The sequence below is a fragment of the Arvicola amphibius genome, chromosome 10 (genome assembly GCF_903992535.2).
Source record: "Arvicola amphibius chromosome 10, mArvAmp1.2, whole genome shotgun sequence".
In the NCBI taxonomy this organism is placed as follows: domain Eukaryota; kingdom Metazoa; phylum Chordata; class Mammalia; order Rodentia; family Cricetidae; genus Arvicola; species Arvicola amphibius.
In genome coordinates, this window is record NC_052056.1 from 87,809,995 (window position 1) to 87,831,717 (window position 21,723).

General features: G+C 45.0%; 1 protein-coding gene across 1 annotated transcript; it reads left to right on the top strand.

Annotated features, from left to right (window-relative positions):
• The first annotated feature begins 17,762 nt into the window (after positions 1–17,762).
• On the top strand, positions 17,763–21,091 carry Mrps17 (mitochondrial ribosomal protein S17). Its single transcript, XM_038346091.2, has 3 exons — positions 17,763–17,898; positions 19,302–19,441; positions 20,716–21,091. The coding sequence occupies exons 2-3, from the start codon at positions 19,319–19,321 to the stop codon at positions 20,980–20,982; spliced, it is 390 nt and encodes a 129-aa protein (XP_038202019.1). The 5' UTR covers positions 17,763–17,898; positions 19,302–19,318; the 3' UTR covers positions 20,983–21,091.
• Positions 21,092–21,723: the final 632 nt, after the last annotated feature.

The following is a 21,723-nucleotide window of genomic DNA, read 5'->3' on the forward strand; positions in this document are numbered from 1 at the left end:
TTGTTTGTTTGGAGGTACTGGGGGTTGAACCCAGAGCTTCCTGCATGCAAGGCAGCCAACTGCTCTACCACTAAGAGCTATAATATGCTCAGCCTCCCCCCCCCCTTCTATATTTTAAAATCTTACGTAGGACTTAAGTTGCTCGGGTTGGTCTTGAATTTGCCCTCTTCTTGCAACTTCGCTGAGTACTGGAATTAACCGGACTGCGCCACCACGTGGCTCAACCCTAGTGAAGGTCCGTGCAAACTAGCTAACAAGATATAGACTCTGTGCGCTGCGCTGTTGTAGGGCCCGGGTCTGCCCTTGTTCCTGGGGCTCACCTTGAGGACAGTTTCTGGTCAGATGACTAAGCATCCTGTTTGTTCCTGTGCTCCCTCTGCCCCGCCTGGTGTTTTGTTGTAGGGCATTGTTGACTCTATTGTTGGTATGGTAATTTCCCACCTGCCTAGGTGGAAGTCCTTGTGCAGCAGTTAGATGTGGTAATTTCCCACCTGCCTGGGTGGAATTCCTTGGGCTGGAGTGGGGTATTTAAGATTTTCCCCAAGGCTAAATAAACGGCTTTCGGCTGATTTCCTTTCGAATGACCCAGGTCTCTTTGTGTGTTCTTTCAATCTCCAGGCCCTTGTCCGACTCGCGTAAGGTACAGTGGCGCGCGAACTGTACCGAGGGGGTAACACAGAATCGGGTGTTACACGCTGTACGCTGCACTGTGCGGCATTTCTGGATCAGATGACAGTTAATAATAAACTTGAAGCCAACTTGACCTGCATGAAGTCCGCCACAAGAAACAAAGGTAATAAAAAGTAAATAACATCTGTATACACCGTGTAGAAATCTGATCCTACTTTACTCGTTTGTGGGTTTTTTTTTTGTTGTTGTTGTTGTTGAAATACATTATATTGTGTGTTTGAAAGAAGTCTAATATAAATCACAATAAAACTAGAGGTATAATAAACCCTCACATCTCTGGTAATTACCTGTAGAACTGAAGCATTTACTAGACCAAGTTAGTTGTTCGCTGGTGTATTGCCTCATTATATTATAATTTATGTCAGTGTCTTGCTATTTATTATCCAAGTTAGTTGTTCGCTGGTGTATTGCCTCATTATATTATAATTTATGTCAGTGTCTTGCTATTTATTATATACACACAGAGTAAATGGTGTTTTTCTGTCACTGTAGTCAGCCTGGGTTACATGAGATCCTGCTTCAAAATAAATAAAAATTTAAAGCAAATAGAAAAATGTAAACAGAGACCCTAAAACCCTTTCATGTATTCATTTAGCAAGTATTTATTGCCAGCCATTGGGTACTGAACTAGAACAGTGGCCGAGTAGTGGTGGCACACACCTTTAATCCCAGAACTTGGGAGTCAGAGGTAGGTGGATCTCTGTGAGTTCGCTGCCAGCCTGGTCTACAGAGCTATCTACAGTGATACTTCTAGGATAGCCAAGGCTACATAAAGAAACCCTGACACCAAAAAGAAAAGAAAAGAGAGAGAGAGAGAGAGGAGAGTCAATAAGCACAAGTGATTCCTGCCATCTATAACATCACACCTTGGTGAGACGTGAAGATAAGTCACTAGATAGTTAGAGGGAGATTTTTTAAAATATTTATTTATTTATTATGGATACAATATTCTGTCTGTGTGTATGCCTGCAGGCAGAAGAGGGCACCAGACCCCATTACAGATGGTTGTGAGCCACCATGTGGTTGCTGGGAATTGAACTCAGGACCTTTGGAAGAGCAGGCAATGCTCTTAACCTCTGAGCCATCTCTCCAGCCCCTAGAGGGAGATTTTTTTAAAAACTGCTTCCTGAACAAGGAAAATGTAAATGAGGTGTCTCACCAGGTCTATGTTGTCAGATCTTTTCAGATTTACATGAACGAGATATAAATACTTGGGCTGATGAGATGGCTCCAAGAATAAAGAATTTGCCGCTAAATTCAATCCCTGGAACACACGTGAGTGTGTAAGGAGATCACCGACTCCATGTATACCATGGTGCACACAGACAGACACACAGACACACACATACACTAATTAATGTTTCCACTTAAAAATACCATAAAATGTTTTTCGAATTGGATGTATTTGGAAAGCATTACATACAATATATATCTGCATGCTTCCTACCTGATGGGGATTTTGCTGGATTTTATAATATATATCACAATACAAAACCTTTGAAGACATGTAATAAAGAAACATGGCATGGTACAAACCTTTAATCCCAGCCCATAGGTAGCAAAGGCAATTAATTGGATCTCTCTGAGTTCGAGGTCAGCCAGAGCTACACAGTGAGAACCCTGTATGCTTTTATAAAATTGTGTGTATATGTGTATGTCTATGTGGGGACATGGACATATGAGTGCAGATGCCCTCAAAGGCCAGAAGAGGATGCTGGATCTCCTGGTGCTGGAATTACAATTGATTGTGAGCAGCCCATTAAGGAAACTCGGAACCAAAACCATATCCAAATCCTCCGAAAGAGCAGTAAGCACTCCTAGAGGCTGAGCCATCCCTCCAGCCACAACAGCGTCAGTGGTGGGTACAGGATGTTGCTAACTACCTCTGGCTGGCCTAGAGGTGTACCACGTGGTGTCGGTGTTAAGACCTGAACCTGGGTCCTCTGCAAGCGCAGCCTGTGCTCTTGACCAATAAATGAGCCTTTTCTCCAGCCCAGATAAATGTAGGTTTTAGTGTCACCTTTGGCTTTGAGATCATTGAGTTTGAAACTTAAGGACATTTTTTGTTAGGAATTTTTCCTAACATGAGCTCTCTGCCGATGCAAAAATCCCAATCAAGCCAAATCAAAAAATATCCAGGTTTAATGGGATTCCTGCGCTCTCAGGTGGCCTGGACGGGGAACTGGGAGGCCGCCAACCAGGAGGAAGGAAAAGGGTCAAGACTTGGCGGGCACAGGGACCGGGCCTCCAAAGATGGAGGCCAGAGACCGAGGCTTACAATTTTCATTCATTTTCATAAGGCTCTTTTTTACATATAGTAAAAAACAAGAGCCTAGTTCTTAAGTTTTTTGTTTGTTTGTTTTGTTTTGTTTTGTTTTTTTATTTTCGAGACAGGGTTTCTCTGTAGCTTTGGAGCCTCTCCTGGAACTAGCTCTTGTAGACCAGGCTGGTCTCAAACTTTAAGGTTTTTATGTTATTTATTTATTTACTCTGTGGGATATATATGGAAGTCAGAGGACAACTTAAGGAAGTCAGGACTCAAACTCACGCCCTCAGCCTTGGCGCACACTCCTTTACGCTGCTGGTCTGACCCATGCAGTATTTCTTTTTCCAGATAGAGTCTCACCATGTGGCCCTGGCTGGCCTGAAACTTGCTATGTAGACCAGGGTGGCTTCGAACTCATAGCGATCCGCCTACCTCTGCCTTCTGAGATTATAAGTATGCACCATGATGCTCAGCTCCTAAAGTGCTTTTAAATTAATCTGGAAAGGTTTAATTTAACCTCTTGGTGAATTGGCTGTGAAATTTTAAGATTGATGTCATGTCTTGGGCAGATAATGAATGATTTCCTTATCTAATGGGGCTATTCTGTTGAAACAGCTGATTTCCCCTCTTTACAAAGGAAAATGCTTTACAGAAATGCTTTCCTTAGGGGAGGAGTTCATGAAAATACCATGATGAAATCCATTATTGTTTATAATTAATATATGCTGATTAAAAACTTTTAAATAAAAGAAATAACATCTTTATCTCCATCATTAGAGATAGCTGTTCAAGAGCTATTTTTCAGGATTTCTCTGTGAACAGACAAAGACTGTTCTTTGATAATAATTAGCAAATCAGTACACTTCACTCTGCTGTTTGGAATGCCTGTTTCCTCCCTCCCCCTTCCTCTTCTTCCTCCTCCTCCATTTTTGAGACAGTCTTGTGTGTCACAGGCTGGACACCAACTCCCTGTTTAATCACGGATGACCTTTCTCTCCTAATTCTCCTGCCTCTACCTCCTGAGTGCTAGAAGTATAGGTCTTTGGCACCCAGCGAGTTTATTAGGTCCTGTGGACGGAATTCGGGACTTCACGAGTGACAGGCAAGTGCTCTACCAATTGAACTACAGCCCCAGCCCTGGTCCCTGCCCTCCTCTCTAAGGAAAAAGAACATCTAATCTTTCTGAAGACTCTCAATTCATTAGGCAAGGACACTTTGTTCTCTGTTCTGGGGAGACAGAGTGGAAAGAGGAAACTAAGTTTCTCACAGCTGATAACATTCATAGCCCTCTGGGTTCTTTCTTCGTTTCTTTTTCTTTTGCCAGAACTGATCCATAGCCCTGGCTAACCTAAAGCTCACTAGAGGGTGGCCTCAAATTTACACAGAACTGCTTGCCGGCAAAGGCATGCACGTTGATATCCAGCAACCTCTGTTTTTTTAAATATGTGAGTCAGACATCTAAAAGCCTGAGAATAGCAGTATCTCAGTCCCATTCTAGGGAGTGCTGAGGCAGGAGGATAACCAAGAGTTCAAAGCCAGCCAACAGAGTGAGAGCCTGTCTCAAAAAAAAAAAAAAGAGAGAGAGAAAGATGGGGGAGAGGAGAAAGATGAAGGACAACTCAAATACTACTTTAAAGAATGTAGGCTGGGCAGTGGCGGCGCACGCCTTTAATCCCAGCATTTGGGAAGCAGAGGCAGTGAATCTCTAAGTTAGAAGCCGGTGAGTTCTATACAGCTAGGCCAACACAGAGAAATCATTCTGTTGTTTTGTTTTGTTTTGTTTTGTTTTGTTTTTCAAAACGTGGTTTCTCTTTGTAGCCCTGGAACTCACTCTGTAGACCTTGAGCTCAGAGATCCTCGTGCCTTTGCCTCCAGGCCTGCGCCACCACGTCTGGCTTGCTACACATTGACTTTGTTTTGTTTGTTTGTTTTTGTTTTTGTTTTTTGAGACAGGGTTTCTCTGTAGCTTTAGAGCCTTTCCTGGATCTAGCTCTTGTAGACCAGGCTGGCCTCGAACTCACAGAGATCCGCCTGCCTCTGCCTCCCGAGTGCTGGGATTAAAGGTGTGCTATGCACTGTCTTAATGAATAGTTTGTACCGTTCTTGATGGACTCCATAGGTCAGTACTGACCAAGGCTTCTGAATTTTTTCTGCTTCTTCTGGTGCCTCTCATTCTGGGTGCCCACCCTGAAATTGTTATCTTACTAGATCTCTGCCAAAAGGCAATTTAGAATATCATAGTAAAAAAAAAAATTAAAAATGCCTACTTAAGTGAATGATGTTTTTAGATTCAGGAGAAGCAATAGCCATCTTTGGGGAGCCGTACATCTCCACTCTAAACGTGCCAAGACTCTAAGAGTTCCCGGAAACAGAAATGGTCGCCGTGGTATCAGTTCGTGCCTGCTCTCATTACCTCCAGTGTCTGATTTCTAGAATGCCCTGATGAAGAGTTTGTAAGAACTGCCAAGGAACGGAAGTTTCTAGTGCTAGTGCATCGAGGAATGCAGAGAAATCCTGTCTCAAAAAAAACCGAACAACCAAAAAAGCCATCAACAATGCTGTTCGCATCGCACTGGCTCATAAGTAAGTTCAAGTCCGTACTTAGAATCGCTTTGGAGATTTTAACAATTGAAAATATTGTTGCTCAGGCCCAGAGCACACCAATTAAGTAAAAAAAAAAAAAATCTCTAAAAGCAGGAGTTGAGTGAGTTTTGGTATCCTTTCTAATTTCCCCAACAGGCTGAAGGCCATTACACTTCCCTTGTACAACATAACTACAACATAAACATTTGTAACACGGTGAAAAGTCCTCCAGAGAGTCACTCCATGTAAAGGAAAAGCAAGGATGAGCTGAGCATGGAAAGTGGCAGGGAAAGGTTATCCTCGACTACATAGTAAGTAGGAATCCAGGCTGTGCTCCACGGGACGCTGCCTCCAACAGGCAATAGCAGAGGTGGAGAGGCGGTACTGCTCTTGCAGAGGACCTGGGCTTGGTTCCAGCATCCACATGGCAGATCACAGTGATATCCAGCTACAGTTTGAGTGGACATAAGATCACCAGGATACATGGCGCACATCCATACAGACAAAACACTCATATACATAAAATAAAATGGGTAATTTTTAAGAAAAAAAACTCTAAAAATGAAATCCTGATGTTACAGTTGTCTAACTTTTAAGTTTGTGTCTTTGCCGGCTTCTCGGTACATTGTCTGCTGCAGCAGGATGTTCCAAGGTTTAAATGCAGATTTGATGTCATATATTAACAATGTGCTTCCTTTCTAGTTCTCCACTTATACGCTCTTAGAATGCTTTACTTTCCCAGGAGGAGAAGATGAAGGCGAAAGAAGTGAATGATGCATTAGATCAGAGGATGCCAGGTAAATTCAGTTTCCTCTCTTCTAAAATGCTTTTATTATAGGAAGAATTGCTCAGCCATTAAGAGCACTTGTTCCCAGCACTCAGGATGCAGAGGCAGGTAGATCTCTGTGAGCTCAAGGCCAGCCTGGTCTACAGAGCGAGTTCCAGGACAGGGTCCAAAACTACACAGAGGAAACCCTGTCATGAAAACAAACAAACAAATAAACAAAAAGAGCCCTTGCTCTTGCAGAAGACTGGGGTTCAATTCCCAGCACTCACATGCCAGCTAATGTCTGTAACTCTAGTCCTCAAGGAGCAAATGCCATCCTCTGGCCTCCGTGGGCACTGCACACACACACAGTGCACGACATACCTGCAGGCAAAACATTCATACACAAGACTCTACTGTGAAGCCGGGAAAGAGTGCTTGCCTCGCATATAAAGGTCCTGGGTTCAATCCCCAGTGTTGAGGAGAAATAGCTATTATATGACTGGGATGATGTCTCAGTCGTTAGACTGCCTGCCTTACAAGCATGGGGACTGTGTGTGATTCCCCAGAACGCAGGGTAAAAATAATAAAAGAATTTCAGGAGCTGGAGAGATGGCTCAGTAGTTAAGAGTACTAGCTGCTCTTCCAGAGGTCCTAGGTTCAATTCCCTGTCCCCATATGACAGCTCACAACTGTCTTCTCTATGGCAAGAAGGGAGGCAGAGGCAGAAGGGCCAGCTAGCGTGGTGGACACAACAGCAAACCAAAGAGACCTTGTGAGGACCAACACCTGAAGTTGTTCTATGCACCACGGCATGTGTATTTCCCTGAGCACATGTGCACGTGTATGCACAAACACACAAATGTATCTACAAATGCATATACATATATGTATGCATCTGTATACATATATATGTCATATACATATATACATGCATTTGTCAGGGATGGTGGTCCAGTGCTGGAGAGGCACAGACAAGACGATCTCTGCAGATCCCTGGCCAGCCAGTTTAGTCTAGTAGGAAGTTCCAGAGCCAGTGAGACACTATCTCAAGAAGAAAAAGTAGGATTAAAGAGATGGCTCTGCGGTTAAGAGCACTGGCTTCTCTTCCAAAGGACCAGGGTTCAATTCCCAGCACCCACATGACTCACAACTGTCTATAATTCCAGTTCCAGCTGATCGACACCCTCACGCAGACATGCATACAGGCAGACATACATACTGACAGCCATTGAACATAAAATAAATGCCTGAGAAACAATATGAAGTTGTCCTCTGACTTGTACGCTATTACATGACAGACTTCCTAGAGAGACACGCGTACGCGCACGCGTGCGCACACATACACACACACACACACACACAAACTCACACACACACATCTAAAGGGAAGCCATACCATCCCAAAGTAACAACTGTACTAATGTCCAATGAGTTCTTTGTTGCTGTTTTGTTGTTTGGTTTTTCGAGACGGGTTTCTCTGTGTAGAGCCTTGGCTATCCTGGAACTCACTCTGTAGACCAGGCTGACCTCAAACTCAGAGATCCACCTGCCTCTGCCACCTGAGTACTGAGTGTGTGCCCACCACCGCCCGACACTAATGAGTTTTTATTGGGGTTGATCTAGGAATATAATTCAGGGTGTGGATGACTCAGAAGCAGCTGTGTCACCAAAAAGCCCACCCCAGCGTGGGTGATAGCTGACAAAGTCTGCAGTCCTGGACTCTGCACAGCCTGCCAGTAGCTCAGCAGTCCCAGAACCCCTCTCTGCGATTGGCGTGATTAGTCTCCCCGCCCCTCCCCCAGTGTTCTTTACTCCTGCTTTTAGTCAGGGAGGGGCCCTAGAGAGTCTTTCTTTTTTTTTTTTTTTTTTTTTTGGTTTTTTGCGACAGGGTTTCTCTGTGGCTTTGGAGCCTGTCCTGGAACTAGCTCTTGTAGACCAGGCTGGTCTCGAACTCACAGAGATCCGCCTGCCTCTGCCTCCCGAGTGCTGGGATTAAAGGCGTGCGCCACCACCGCCCGGCCCCTAGAGAGTCTTTCAAGTTTCTAGTCTCCCAAGTCTTCGGATGGTTTGTTTCCTTCCTGGGTTCTCACCAGCCCCTCCCTCCCTTCTGGGAGGAAGGTTTCAGTTTGGAGGGAATTGCCATACAGTGGCATGCATCGATGAACATATGTATACCTGGACACGTATGAACTTACACACACACCGAGAGAAGGAATCTTCCAAAATCCGTTTGAGCCCATTGTTAACAATTCTGTTAGGAATTTTTCCTAACATGAGCTCTCTGCCAATGCAAAATCCCAATCAAGCCAAATCAAAACAAGCCAAATTAAAAGATATCCAGGTTTAATTGCATTCCTGAGCTCTCGGGTGGCCCCAAGGGGGAACGGGGAGGCCGCGAATGTGACCAGCAGGAGGAAAGAAAAGGGACCACGTGTTCCTCTTTGGGGAGTTCACTTAAATACTCTGTGCGAGTGGTCCTGTTGGGGTCAGCACCTCATATGCTGAGATTTGGAATCCAGACCAATACAGCTCTCAGGCCTGGGGGCTGGGGACTATGCTCCCAACTTAACAATTCTACAATATAATTAAGTATTGTGTCAGCTGATGGGGTGGAAATGCCCCTAGATGTTTTTTTTTCTATGAAAACCAGTCAAGTGATTTGGAATAACTCAAAAAAAAAAAAAAATAGGTGTGAACAAGGAGTCGTGTGCTTGGTGTTCCAGGAGTTGCTGACATTCCAGGATGTGGCCGTGAACTTCACCAGAGAGGAATGAGCACAGGAGACCCTGGCTCAGAAGGATCTCTATGGAAACGAGATGCTGGAGAGCTACAGGAATCTGGTTGCACTGGGTAAGCTTGGAGTTGTTGGGAGAGCAGAGTCCATTCAAATGAGTTTATTTCCTTAGGCTAGAGGAGGCATCGAAAGCTCTGTGAATACAGTCTAGGCCATACAGAAGGATGCTGGCCAGTTTTGGAGACAGACATTTGTCTGCTATTCTTTTCCCTTTGGCAGGGGGCGGGGTGGGGAAGGGAGTGGGGCTCAGACTTTGTTGAAATCAATTTTTTTTCTTTTCTGAGACAAGGGGTGTGTGTGTGTGTGTGTGTGTGTGTGTATTTATATTTATATTTATATTTATACCAGCCTTACCTCAAACTCATGGCAACCCTTGTGCCTTCTGAGTGCTGGGATAATGGGTATGAATGAACCAGGTTGCCTGATTTGGTCCCTGAAAAGACTTTTGTTCCCTATAAACATGTAAGACCTACATTCCCCCCAACCCCATGATCAGGGCACCAGCTTTATAAACCAGAAGTGATCACAGAGTTGGAACAAGAGGCGCAGTGGACTCCACAAAGCAGCAGCCAGCTGGATGCTTTTCCAGGTGAGAAGCAGGATGAGTATATGTTGTTGGCTGGTCCCAAGGTAGGTGAGGACCCTGCACGCGAGACCTTTGCGGCGGGTCCCATGACGAGTGGGTCCAAACTGCGGAGGATGAGAGAACACGGCGTGCAGACAGAGCTTGGGTGTGGAGTTTATTTGCGATAAAGGAAATAGGAAGGGAAGGGAGAAAAATGATATTCTGGATGTGGGAGTTAGAAGAGTGTAAACGCTGTAACAGATCGCCCCCTAGCGTTTTCTCTGTGTTTTCTTTATACATCCTTTCAGTAATCTTTTTTTTTTTTTTTTGTCTTCCCATCTTATATTACGTGTATGGATGTTGACCTGAATTTGTCTGTGCACCGAGTACATGCGGTGCCCTAGGAGGACAGAAGAAGGTATCAGATGCCCTGGGACTGGAGCTGGGAATTGAACCTGGATCCTCTGAGAGAGCAGCCGATGCTCCTAACCACTGAGCCATCTCTCCAGCCCCTCCTTTCAGTAATCTTTAAATCTTTTCTTTTTACATCCAAGTTTCTCCATTTTACTTTCTTTTAATTTTCTTTTCCCTCTTATTATCTAACTCTTTATACTTACTGTCCGGAGCCCAGAGCCTCATTTCCGATCTCCGTGGCTTACCTTAGGGATTCGATTCCTCCGTTCCTGTGCTGCTAAGTCACTCGCGTCTAATGTCCTTCCCTCGAAGGCAGTGGCTGACATGTCATGTGCTGTTGGGACGGGATGACGTAGACTTGGCAGTCCTGACGTCATCTTCCATTTGTCTCTTCCGGCTTATCTTGGGCTCTCTGCCCCTTCAGTTTCTCCCCGTGACTTGGTGTTCCGCGCTTACTCTTTTTTTTTTTTTTTTTTTTTTTTTTTTTTTTTTTTGGTTTTTCGAGACAGGGTTTCACTGTAGTTTTAGAGCCTGTCCTGGAACTAGCTCTTGTAGACCAGGCTGGCCTCGAACTCGCAGAGATCCGCCTGCCTCTGCCTCCCAAGTGCTGGGATTAAAGGCGTGCGCCACCACCGCCCGGCTCCGCGCTTACTCTTAAGTGGCACTTCCATTTCATCCTCCCCTTTCACTAGTTTGAGCCTCGAGTGTTCCTTACAGATTTTTCTGTTATATTTTCATCAATATCATGCTAGCATTTAATTAAATATTTCAAAACCTAAACTTAGTGACTCATACACTCTTTTTTTTCCAGTTTTTAAATAGTGTCCTTTTTAAATAGGTTATTACATGTGGACGAGTGTTTGCCTGCATGTATGTATTGCACCATGTACATGCCTGGTGCCATGGATGTCAGATGAGGACATCTGGTCCCTTGGGACTGGAGTTACGGATGGTTGTGAACCTTCATGAAGGCGGTAGGAACAGAACCTGGGTCCTCTCAAAGAGCAACTGCTGAGCCATCGCTCTAGCCAGCCCCAGAATAAAATTATTATTTTTGGCGTGGGGGATGAGGTCTCAGGGTTTCTCTGTATAACCTGACTGTCCTAGAACTCACTTTGTAGACCAAGCTAACCTCAAACTCAGAGATTTGCCTGCCTCTACCTCCCAAGTCCTGGAATTAAAGGCCTGTGCCGCCATCACCCAGCTAAAATTATTTCTTTATTGCTTTGTTATTTGATACAATGATCTCACTTTGTAGTTCTGGCTAGCGTGTTTGTGTGTGTCTCTCTGTGTGTGTGTGTATGTTTGCACAGTTGTACAGAGGCCAGAGGTTAATCAGCACCAGGTGTCCCCCCTTAGTTGCAAGGACTCACACTGTACCCCAGAGTTTGCAGGTTGGACTAGTTCAATTAGCCAGTCTCTGTCTCCTGAGCACTGAGATTACAGTAGGCCACCACACCACCCAGCATTTACACAGATGCCAGGATCGGTCTGTAATCCTCATGGCTGCACTAGCTCCTGGAGCTCTAACCATCCCTCTTAAGGGACTGAGAGGGAACGCTCCCTTGTGGGACCGAAGCCTGGCATGCCCTCTGGAATATCACAGATTTCATTGTTAGTGACATTGCCTGTTTATCTACAGTGTCCTCATAGCTAAGGAGAGACCTGAAATGTATCCAGTGGGCTTAGCAGCTTAGGTGATATTTATATTAATGAAAGAAAGAATATGGAGTGATTAGGAGGACGATCCGTGTCTAAGTGTAAACAGGAGGCTTAAACACAAAGTGGAGCCAGAGGCAGCAGGAAGGATCAGTGGGTAAAGGTGGTCATATGAAGCCTGACAACCTGATTTTGATCCTTCAAAACCCACATAACAGAAGGCGAGAAGAACCCCTGACCTCCACACATGTGCAGTGAGTGACCCATGCCCCAGTTAGGGGTGAAAAAATAGTCAGACATTAAAAACAAAATAAAAACCAAATGAGTCAGTGGCCGTGGTGGTGCACACCTGCAATGCCAGCACTCATGAGGCTGAAGCAGGAGGATTGCATGAATAGAATGGTCTGCAAATGTGCTTTGTAGGGCCTGGGCCGAGCGCTGCCTTCGCAAAGCTCAGACATCCTCCAATATCTTGGTCTGACATGTCTTTCTCTCCTACCCATTTGTTTTCAACCATGGATATTTCTGGATGACCATTTTTGGTTATGACTACCCTCCATGTGTTTTAAACGTCCCTATACTCAGACTGGAGAGATGGCTCATAGGTTAAGAGCACTGGCTGCTCTTCCAGAGGTCCTGAGTTCAATATCCAGCCAGTCCCCGTGCTCACTGTTTCGTGCTTCCTTTCATAGTCTTCCTGCTTGTCACTGTCCCTATTTTAAAATGTTGGTGAGATTGTCATCAGGGTTCTCTGGTAATTCTCTATGTAACAGTTTCCTTTTTAAAGCTTCATGTTGGGAAGGATTTGTACATTCTGAATCTCTTTCAGATGGGGTGGACAGACCGGAAATGAAAAAGACAACTGTCAAGCAGAACACATCCGATGAAAACCAGCTCCATGAGGTCATAATAGAGAAACTAACGGGGGGGGGGGGCACTTTCTGGTACATCATCTTATGAGGACGCTGGGATTTTGATTATCAGTTAGAATTGAACCAAGAAAAGCAGCAGAAGCATTTGGAACAAGTGTCTTTCACCCACCAAAAAATTACTCAGAGAAGCATGGGAGTTTGAGGAAAACTATAATCTGAATTCTAACCCTATTAGGCCTCAGAGGATCCCTCCTGTTAAAAAGCCTCTTCACTATGACACGCGAGAAAACAGCGTCAGATGCCACGCGGATTTGATTGATTATTGAGGAAACTATGTAAGAGAGAATCCCTGTGAATATGAGTGTGGGAAAATCTTCCACCAACGTGCTTTTCTTACTAATTGTATTCTTCTCAGAGAGAAACATGGTGAATGTGCAAAGGCCTACGAGCAAAATTCAACTCATACCCAACCTCAGGTAGCCCTGACAGAAGAAAAACCCTAAAAGTGCGACGAGCATGGGAGAGGATTCAGCCAGAGGGATACATCTGACTCAGCATCAGAGAATCCATACCGGGGAAAGCCTTTCATCTGTCAGGAAGGTTTGGGAAGGAAGACCTTCCGTCAGCATTCGTCCTTCACACAGCACCTGAGGATCCACACGGGAGAGAAGCCCTACAAATGTACTCGGTGTGGTGAAGTCTTCCGCCGCATCACGTCTCTAACTAAGCGCCAGAGACTTCGCACTGGAGAGATACCGTCCGACTGTAGCTTCTGCAGGAAAGCCTTCAGCCAGCGGACACATCTTAACCAGCATGAGAGGACGCACACGGGAGAGAAGCCCTATCAGTGTACTGAGAGTGGGCAAGCCTTCAGCCAGCGGTCACATCTTAAGCAGCATGAGAGGACGCATACGGGAGAGTGTAATGAGTGTGGGAAAGCCTTCAGCCAGAGTGCTCACCTTAACCAACATAGGAAGATCCACAGCCGCGAGAAGCTATGTGGCTGTAAGGGTTGGAAACCCTCCAGCTGAAGTCCGCCCCCTAATGGCACAGAGCTGTGTTGGGGGTAAATGAACGGACAAATGTGGAAAATTTTTTCTTTCCTTCCATTCAGTACCAAGTTATTCATGGTGGAAAGAAAGCTTCCAAGTGAGCTTTTACTGCATAGAAACCAAATTTATAGCTGAAGTCAGACCACTGAAAGAGTGTTATTAAGTAGTGAGTGTTATTAATTTTATAAACAAAAATATATTAGGCCATATTCTGAATCTCCTGTAAAGCCTAAATAAGGGGGTGTGTGGTGGCCTGCCTGTAATTCTAGCACTCCAGGTTTGTGGTTATTATGGTTGCTGTTTTCTTTGTGATCCTAGCACTTGGTGTGGGGGAAGGGATTAGGAGTTCAAGGCTGCCCTCCACTATAGATGGAATTCAAGGCCAATATGGTCTACTTGAGACCCTGTTTTTAAAAAGAAAATTGGAAAAAACCGCAAAAATCTAATAATCTAAAAATCTAACAACCTACAATAACCTATAATTACTAACTTGTAGACTTACTCTATAATACTTTTTAATTATATGAATATTGATTAAACAAAGCAATGTTGTAATATAACCTGTTACATAAAACAGAATAAACAGGAAGAGTAATGATTCTCAAATTTTAGTCATGTTGTGCTTTATTTACAGTTTTTTCTATACTTAATACCTTTTTGAAGATTTTTAGCCTGGCCTAATAAATATAATCTGTGGTAATAGTTTACTATACTAATTAAAATTTGTTCTGCTTTCTTGCAAAATAAAAATACATTTTAGGTCGGGCATGGTGCCACATGTCTTTAATTCCAGCACTTGGGAGGCAGTGGCAGGCAGATCTCTGTAAGTTTGAGGCCAGCCTGGTCTACAGAGTGAATTCCAGGACAGCCAGGGCTACACAGAGAAACCCTGTCTCGAAAAACCAAAACCAACAAAACAAAAGAATAGCAACAGGCCTGGCAGTGGTGGTGCACGCCTTTAATCCCAGCACTCGGGAGGCAGAGGCAGGCGAATCTCTGTGAGTTTGAGGCCAGCCTGGTCTACAATAGCTAGTTCCAGGACAGGCTCTAAAAAAGCTGCAGAGAAACCCTGTCTCGAAAAACCAAAAGCTCCAAAAGCTACAGAGAAACCCTGTCTTGAAAAACCAAAACCAACAAAACAAAAGAATAGCAACAGACAGACACTTTAAGGACTGGAGAGATGGCTCAGCAGTTAAGAGCACTGATAGTTCTTCCAGAGGACTCAGCTTCAATACCCAGCACCCACATGGCAGCTCAAAACTGTCTGTATCTCCACTTCCAAGGCTTCTGACACCTTCACACAGACATATATGTAGGCAAAACATCAATGCATATAAGATAAAAATAAATTAAATAAAATAATAAATTTTAAAATTTACAATATTCAGCAGGGCATGGTGGCTCCTACCTGTAAGCCAGGCAGGCACTCAGGAGGTAGAGACAGTAAGATTGCTGTGAGTTTGAGGGCAGCTTGGGATATATAGTTAAACCTTGCCTCAGAAACACAAACACACACACACACACACACACACACACACACACGCACGCACGCACGCACGCACTACCCGAAAAACTGCTCATATGTTCATGGAGAGGACAATGTCAGGTCCTTAACAAGAAATGCTATCTGAGAAGAGATTGGAATCCTACATAACTTTGGTTCTGGCCAAGTGCCAGATTCTTGGTCACCATTTTACACTCCTTTGCTCTCTATGCAATCCCCTTTCTGCTTCTGATGTCCCTCCATAGCGTCCTCCAGGCCCTCCTACTGTCTTCTCTATGCTGACACAAAGGAAATCAGTGTGCCTTGAGGACTAACTGAGCTAGCAACAATGTTTCCCTGGTAACCTTGAATCCAAGTGGAGGTGAACATTCCTGAGCACCAACAGAAGTGTTAGACTATTGTCCAAAACCAACAAAAAAGTGACTCTCAATCTGAGCTCAGATTCCTTATGGGAGCTACACACACACACACACACACACACAACAAAACTAAACAGAACAGCCCCCTCTTCTCATATCCTTGGCACTGGTGGGGTGCAAGTTTGCATAAGAACTTTGTACTAATTTGACTCAGGATTTAATGCTTCTTTCTTTGTAGTTACAACCAGAGCTATTGAAGGTCGGTTTGGGACGCCTCTTGTGGAAACTGCCTTAATACATGTCTTAGGGTTTCCATTGCTGTGACCACAGCAAGACTTGTAAAGGAAAAGATTTAATTGGGGTGGCTTACAGTTCCAGAGCTTTAGTTCATTATCATCATGGTGAGAAGTGTGGTGATGTATAGGGAGACACGGTGCTGGAGAAGGAACTGGGAGTTCTACATCTTGATCCCCAGGCAGCAGAAGTCTGTGTCCACACTTGGGTGTAACTTGAGCATTGGAGACCTCAAAGCCCACCCCCACAGTGACACACTTCCTCCAACGAGGCCACACCTACTCCATCAAGGCCACACCTCCTAGTAGTGACACTCTCTGTGAGCTTATAGGGGCCAGTTACATTCAAATGACCACATCACCCTTTTGAGGGCAACTCCAGTTCTTGTCTGACCAGAACAAAACAACAACCTCCAGTGAGTGATTTGGGCTACATGTGTGCCAAGGAACATTTTCTGTTTGTACACTCTTCTACTACCTATAATATACTTGCTTCTTTTTCATCTGCCTCTATTAGACTGTGGCCCAATGATGTGGGAGGCTCCCCTTTTATTCATCTTTTTTCCTACAATGTCTAGCACAGATTCTGAGAATATGTGTTCCATAAATGTTTGCTAAGAAACAAATGAGTTCGACAGATTGATGCCTTGCTTTATGGCTATTACTGTAATGCCCGGGATTGTTTCCAGGACACGATGCAGGCTAGAAAAGCCCTCAGCCATTCAGCCACGTTTCTAGATCCATGTTTTGGATGAATTTTTATTTTTCAAGTCTTCCAACACCAATCGTTAAGCTAATTCAGTAGTCAAGATTGTTCATATTTGACCCTCAAATAAGCTTTTCCAATAGCCTGTTCCTCTTCACAATTTCCCTGATATATCCCTAGTCTTCCGTTTGAGAAAGCTTTATCAGGAAACCTGAAAGAAATCATCTGACTCCTTTAGAATGGGCACAAAATGCATATTCTCACACCAGACTCTCTTTCCTCTTCCAGATTTGTTTGTTTGTTTATTGTAGAAAGTCTGGCAGCTAGGCTAGTCTCCAACTAACCCTGTAGCCAAGGATGATCTTGAACTCCCGATCCTCCTGGCTTTACTTCCTGAATGTGAGATTGTATGCAATTGCACACAAAGTTTATGTAGTGCTGGGATCTACAGCAGGGCTTTGAGCAGGATAGATAAATACTTTGCCAGCTGAGCTGCATCCTCAGCCCTATGTATGTATGTATGCATGTCTATGTATTTGTGTGTATCTGAGGCCAGCTGTCACTATGTAACTCAGACTGGCCTCAGATTCACTGCAGTTCGCATCAGTCTTTGAATGCTGAGATTACAGCCATGTGCCAACCTGCCCACTTTTAATATCAACTTAAAAATCCTGACATGCATGTTATACATTTATGAGATACAGTGTGACATTGCAGTGCCCGCATACAGTAATATCAGGGTGACTGCATACCCATCCGTTTACCACCTCTTTGCCTAAAAAACATTCAAAATCCCCTGTATCCGCTACTTTGATGTATGCAAATGTTACACTGTGTAACAGAACATTAGAAATTATTTGGGGCCAGGCAGTGGTGGCACACGTCTTTAATTCCAGCACTTGGGAGGCAGAGGCAAGAGAATCTCTTGTGTTTAAAGCCAACCTGGTCTACAAAGTGAATTCTAAGATAGCCAGGGCTAGACAGTGAAACCCTATCTTGATTTGTCAAAAAAAAAGATTCTAAGGCTAACGAATGCAAGGTACATTGATTTGACGAATGCAAGGTCCAATCAATTTCTGGAAAATCAGAAGAGCAGAAAACAAAAATGGAATAGGAAAAGGCAGGAACTTCTTGCGCACCCATCGCAGTACCGTAGGGAACGTACGAGCGCGACACTCCTAACCCGGAAGACTTCCGCCCACTGTGCTAATTTAAATAGACTGGGCGGGGTCTTACCTTTAGCCCCGCCCAAAGCTAATAGGCGCGGCGTCTTGTGAAAAGGGCAGTCCGGGGCGGAGCTAGCACGCGTGTGACGCTATCACGCTGCGCCCCATGCTTCGCCCGCCTGGGTCCGAATAGTAGAATCCAGAAGGTGAGCGAGGGTTCCAGGTCTGGGTTTCGGGGAGGTCAGTAGTGCTGCGGCTCCTGTCAGTCCGAGACGCGGTGGTTTCCATAGCAACTGATTCCCAAAGAAGCTCCGATTCAAAGTCTCCCGGTCCCTGCAGTGCGCGGCCGAGGTCTTGCAGCACAGCCGGCCTGTGAGCCCTTGTGTAGCAGGCTGTATGGCTGTAATAGAGGCAGGCAGCGAGCCGCAATGGGTGCTGTGACCTCGAGATCGTCGTACCCCTTTAACGATAAGGAACAAACCCCGCAGACTCGGGAGTTGAGCGCTTCAAACAGTACCGTTTGTTAGAAAGAGAAATGCCCTGAGAAGGGACCGGTCCCAAGAAAGGACTCCATTCAAGTGGAAAGGATAAGATGCTTGTAAATGGTTGCAGAACAAAAGAAAAAAAAAGTCGTGGGTAAAAGGTAAATAAGGTGACTTATCTTCTGATGACCTATGAGGCAGCTGTAAGTAGAGGAGCTTTGATCTGTAGAGAATCTGTGACCTGCAGCAGGGGCGTTTTCCAGGTGATTGGCCTGGAGACTCACTGGGGCTGTTCCCTGAACTACCTATTTATCCTCTGCCTCCTGCCTCATTTGGAGAGAGGGACTCCAATGTGACCAGTTTATATGTGAGATTTCACACTCTGATAGTTCTTCAGAATATCTGAGCAAGCCGTGTTGTTCCTTTCCTTCCGAATGGGGAATCTGAGTTAGTGAGATTCATTCACTGCCTTGTAAATGCATTAAATATAAGGGTTGTACGCTTCTCTGACCTGGCTATTCCAGAAAGCTAGCAAAAATGATTTCTGGACATGGGCATTGCTCCTGGCAAAAGTCACCTGATTAGCCAGGCAGTGGTGGCGCTAGCCTTTAATCCCAGCACTCAGGAGACAGAAGCAGGTGGATCTCTGTGAGTTCCAGGCCAGCCTGGTCTACAGAGCAAGTTCCAAGACCACCAGAGCTTACACAAAGAAAGCGTGTCTGAAAACAAACAAACAAAAACTTCACTTGGTAAGGGCTGAGACCATCGGAATGTTCAGAGTTTAGATGGCATGTTGGAGCACTAGCCTGTGTGTAATTTCAGAGGATCCCCTGGAACTGGTCCTACAAAGGTTTTGAGCCACCATGTGAGTGCTAGGAACTAAACCCAGGTCCTCTGGGAGAGCAGCCAATGCTTAGCTACTTGGCCATCTCTCCAGCCCAACTCAGGGGAGGCTAATGTAGAAGGATCTCCCAGTTCAAGGTCATCTGGGCTACGGTGGAGAAAGGTAGACTTCAGGGAGAAGAGGCAGAGCAATTGGTTTGTTAGATGAATAGGGAGGAAGACTGTCCTAACAATGTTAAGCTTTGGTGTTTTTGGTTTTTTTTTTTTTTTTTTTTTCATTTTAGGTGCTCAGAGACCCATAATGTCAGTAATCCGTTCATCCGTCCATGCCAAATGGGTCGTGGGGAAGGTGATTGGCACAGCCATGGTAAAAACTGCTAAAGTCAGAGCGACCAGACTTGTTTTGGATCCCTACTTGCTTAAGGTAAGGATCAACACCTGGTTTAGGTGGCATTGGTAAGTTAGTAACGTGGCCAGAGCAGAAAAGCGTCTCCAGGTTGGTAACAGATAAGTTGAGCCTCTGCAGCCGTCTTGACACTGCTGGGCTGTGGGTATAGCCTGGTTCGTAGGAGGGTTTCAGGAACACGCCATTCGTTTAAGTTGACTCTGTAGTCATTTGCTGAACACAACAATGTGGGAACAGAGAGCGGGGCTCTTCATTCTTTCCTCTCAGATTGCTGTAAGAGAACATCTCAGTAAAGAGACATTTGCGCTGACCCTCCAGTAAGATTCTCTTCCTGAACCAGATGACAGGAAGTCATTCCAACTACAATGAATAGTTTGTGGTGGCTCTTATGGGGTGGGGAGGGGGTTGCTTTTCAAGATAGGGTTTCTCAGTGTAGCCCTGGCTCTTCTGGAACTCGCTCTGTGGACCACGTTGGCCTAAAACTCGCAGAGACCCGCCTGCCTCTGCCTCCCAAGTGCTGGGATTAAAGGCGTGCGCCACAACCACAGTCTTTTTTTTTAATAAAACTCTTTTTTTAATTATTTATTGATTATGTATACAATATTCTGTCTGCATGTATGCCTGCAGGCCAGAAGAGGGCACCAGAACTCATTACAGATGGTTGTGAGCCACCATGTGGTTGCTGGGAATTGAACTCAGGACCTCTGGAAGAGCAGGCAATGCTCTTAACCTCTGAGCCATCTCTCCAGCCCCCACAGTCTTATTATAATGTTTAATTGTCTTAATAACTTTAGAGCCTCCTTTAGTAGTGGAAAGAAACTGAACCAGGAGTGGTCCCGTGACTCACAGCTAGCGGAGAGAGCTGTGTGTTTGTAGGCTGGAGTGGAGGCCTCGGCGGGAGGGTCGACATAGAGACAGGTAATCATTGATTTAGAGCCAGGATAATTAAAGGAATGACTTCCATAGCTCAGAAATGTCTCTGGGAAAATCAATGCTGATTTTCAAAAATTAAACTGCTAATCCCTTTGTACTAAAAAATTCCAAAAGTATTTCTTCTTGGGGGCTGGAGAGATGGCTCAGAGGTTAAGAGCATTGCCTGCTCTTCCAGAGGTCCTGGGTTCAATTCCCAGCAACCACATGGTGGCTCACAACCATCTGTAATGGGGTCTGGTGCCCTCTTCTGGCCTGCAGGCATACACACAGACAGTCTGTGCATTATTTCTTCATGTTCTCTTTGCTGCGCTGGGTTCCAGACGGGCGCTGCTGATTTGTTCCCCTCCTTCTCTCAACAGTACTTCAACAAGCGGAAAACCTACTTTGCTCACGACGCCCACCAGCAGTGCTCCGTCGGGGACATCGTGCTCCTCAGAGCTCTGCCGGTCGCCAGGTCAAAGCACGTGAAACATGAACTGGCCGAGATCATTTTCAAAGTTGGCCGGGTTATCGACCCAATCACAGGAAAGCCCTGTGCAGGGACCGCCTACCTAGAAAATCCACTCAACTCAGAAACTGCTAACCCAAGTAAAACTCCAGAAGAACTCAAGGCGTCTTCCACCTAGGGAAGAAGAAGCCAAAGGGATTTCTGTCTTTATGTCTCCTCTCTGACTTCATCACTAGCCGTCCAGTTTCTCTGTGACATGAATGAAATAGTAAAGTAAATGAAACAAAGATCTTACGGTGTTCCATAAAGGTTGATGTTATGTTTCAGATTCTCCGCATCGAACATACTTTCAGGTTACACTGTATGCGCAAGTATGCTGCATCTTTTTATGAGCTTACTGTCCTAGAACGTATTTTTTGCTTGTTTGTTTTCCTTTGTTTTATGTTCACAGAAATCTTAGACTGATTCTAGTACTTTCATTTTGAAAGAAGAAAATCTTTTGGTAAGAATACATAAGGTGCCATGTTTGGTAGCGCACGCCTTTAATCCCAGCTCTCGGGAGGCAGAGGCAGGCGGATCTCTGAGTTCAAGGCCAGCCTAGTCTACAAGAGCTAGTTCCAGGACAGGCTCCAAAGCTACAAAGAAACCCTGTCTTGAAAAAAACTATATATGTGTGTGTGTGTGTGTGTGTGTGTGTGTGTGTGTGTGTGTGTGTATATATATATATATATATATATATGACTACACTCCATACTTTTATTATGTGTGTCCATGATGTGTGTGTGAGTGCACATGTAGCCCTGGACACTGGTCAGAGGACACCTCCTTCCACGTGTCCGTGGTTTCCAGGTATCACACTCAGACCCCCAGGTTTGCACAGCTAGCACCTTTACCCATTGAGCCGTCCTGCTGGCACCAA